At 42.2% G+C, this 2,994-nt stretch overlaps 1 protein-coding gene across 1 annotated transcript; it reads right to left on the minus strand.

Annotated features, from left to right (window-relative positions):
- Positions 1-1,549: 1,549 nt before the first annotated feature.
- LOC123310256 lies at positions 1,550-2,791 on the minus strand. Its single transcript, XM_044893725.1, has one exon. The coding sequence runs from the start codon at positions 2,789-2,791 to the stop codon at positions 1,550-1,552; it is 1,242 nt and encodes a 413-aa protein (XP_044749660.1).
- Positions 2,792-2,994: the final 203 nt, after the last annotated feature.

Genomic DNA, 2,994 nt, shown 5'->3' on the forward strand with positions numbered 1-2,994 from the left:
AAAGGCTATACTTACCACGTAAAGATGGCGGACGTGGACTCGGTAACCTGGAACAGATCTGCCAAAGAGAAGAAAGAAAAATGAAAGAATACTTCAGGAAAAACAACTTACCTGTACACCAATGGATTTCTGCCCAGTACAACGAAATAATCGATGAGAACGACACAGGAGAATATCTACCTGAAAAATTAAAACAAAGATGGAGATCCAAACCCTTACATGGCAGGTTTTTCACCAGCTTAAATCAGCCAGAGGTAGATCACCAGAGCTCTCATGCTTACCTGATACAAGGCTATCTCTTCCCCGAAACCGAAGGAACAGTCCTGGCAATCCAGGACCAAGTTATTCCAACCAGAACATATGTGAAATACATAATGCAACAACAAGTTGATACTACCGAATGTAGGATGTGCCATGCCGCCGAGGAAACAATCCAGCACCTTTCCTCAGGATGTTCGGCAATAGCGGGAACCAGATATCTCGCCAGGCATAACAATATGGGTAAGGTCGTCCATCAACTGCTGTGCCTTCAAAAACAACTTGCTCAACATTTCGTGCCTCACCACATTTACTCACCCCAGACAATAGTGGAGAACGAACATTATAAAATATACTGGGACCTCACAATTGTGACCGATCGAGGTGTGGAACACAATAGACCGGACATGGTAGTGTGGGACAAGCAGCGAAAGACTGCCTTGATTGTTGACTTCGCTGTGCCGCAAGATAACAACCTAGCCAAAAGCTATGCCGAGAAAATAACAAAGTACGAGGCGCTGGCACAGCAAATGAAAGACATGTGGAGACTAAAAACTGTCAGCATAATGCCCTTGATAATAAGCGTTAATGGTCTCGTTCATAAAAAGACCACCCTACACCTACAAGAACTAGACCTACCAAGGAATACTATCATGTGGATGCAGAAAGCTGTTATTTTGGGAACCGTCAACATCATACGGAAAATAATTTATCCCTACTAGCACACGGAATTGCTCTTGGCGTTCGCGCCCGGGTAACACGGAAACCACGATTCAGTGTGAAATAAAAAAAAAAAAAAAATTAAAAAAAAAAAATATATATATATATATATATATATATATATAATTTTTTTTTTTTTATATATATATATATATATATATATATATATATATATATATATATATTCCTTCCTTTTCCTTTTAATTCACACTTATGTGGTTATGGTTATGCTCGGCTCGGGTGTTTCCACCAAGAGCAGAACAATATCTTAGTGCGGAAAGATAACTTGTCGAACGATGCTCACTGTGCCCAGTATAACTGCCTTTTGCATCCAGGTGATCGTGTTGGGGGGTAATTGTAGTTCCTGTAGATGTTGAGATGTTTTTTTAGGGACCAACCCATTAACACTTACAATGAGAGGAATTATTTCGACCCTCTTCAGCTGCCACATATCTCGCATCTGCCTTGCTAGTGCTTCATACTTACTGATTTTGTCAGCATAGGTTTTCAGTATATTATAATCTTGAGGCACAGCAAAATCAATTATTGTGGCAGTTTTGTCTTTCTTGTCTCACACCACCATATCAGGTCTATTATGTTCCACACCTCTGTCCGTAGTGATGGCAAAGTCCCAATAGATTTTGAAGGTTTCGTTTTCCTCAATAGGCGACGGAACATACAGATGATGCGGTGTGAAATGTTGGAGAAGTTTTTTGTTTATACAAAGCAGTTGGTGTACGACCTTCCCCATGCCGTCATGTCGCGATAGATATCGTGTTCCAGCTATTGTGGGGCAGCCTGCTGACAGGTGCTGCACTGTCTCTTCAGCACTGTTACACAGTCGGCATCTTGTGTTATCTATTGACTTTTTCATAATGTGCTTGACATAATTTCGAGTTGGCACAACCTGATCTTGGATCGCAAATAAGGTGCCTTCTGTTTGAGGAAATAGGTAACCCTGAGTTAGGTAAGTATTAGACGCTGTTAAATCCACCTTATCTTGATGTAAACTTGCGTAGAACCTGCCGTGAAGTTGTTTCGTTTGCCAGCCCTGTCTGAGGTTTTCTAATGTATTTTCTGTTGCAGGTATGTCCTCACTGAAAGTTTCCGCAATGGCTGGGAGGTCTCCTTGGGTAGCGATCCATTGATGAAGAGGTAAGTGTTTGCTGGCGAAGTACTTTTTTAAATCGAGTTTGTTTTTCCAACAGGCATCCTCAATGGAGGTCAGGCCACGACCACCCTCCTTCCTTGGTAAGTATAGCCTTTCCACGGCCGAGTTGGGGTGGAGTAAGCCAGATGCTGTCATTTCTGTCCGGATCTTTCTGTCTATCAGTTGGAGGTCCGTCTTCGACCAGGAGAGAACAGCCGACGTATAAGTGAAGGACGGTATGGCCCAGATGTTGATCGCTAATATTTTGTTCTTGGCTGAGAGTTGTGATTTGAATATCAACTTTGTTCTCCTGAGCAACTCTGTTTTAGCTTGTTGTTTGTTCTCTTCTGTTCTTATGTCAAATGTCTGCTGTATCCCTAAGTATTTATAAGTTTCTTCATTACTCAAGCTTTTTATTTCTGTTCCGTCCCTCATTCTCAGATCACCCTCGTCGACGATTTTTCCCCTTCTTACGGTGACCGTTGCACACTTCTCCACCCCCAGTGTCATTCCTATGTCAGCACTGAACTTCCTGACCAGTTCCAATTCGCCCTCGAGTTGAGCCCGTCCCCTTGCAAACAGTTTCAAATCATCCATATAAAAAAGATGTGTGATCTGCGTAGTATCATTGATGGAGTACCCGTATGCTGATCGGTTGAGCATACTGCTCAATATATTGAGAGCCAGGCAGAACCAAGGGGGCTCAAACTATCACCCTGAAAGATACCTCGTCTTATGTTAATCTCGGATGTTTCGTAATGAGTTGTTCCTTCGTTCAGTATTAATGTTGTTCGCCACGTGTTCATCACGAACTTGAGCATTTCTATCACTCGCCTCTCTACCCCATAGATCTTCAGAACTTCTAT

Source organism: Coccinella septempunctata, chromosome 3 (assembly GCF_907165205.1).
Source record: "Coccinella septempunctata chromosome 3, icCocSept1.1, whole genome shotgun sequence".
NCBI classification, from domain to species: domain Eukaryota; kingdom Metazoa; phylum Arthropoda; class Insecta; order Coleoptera; family Coccinellidae; genus Coccinella; species Coccinella septempunctata.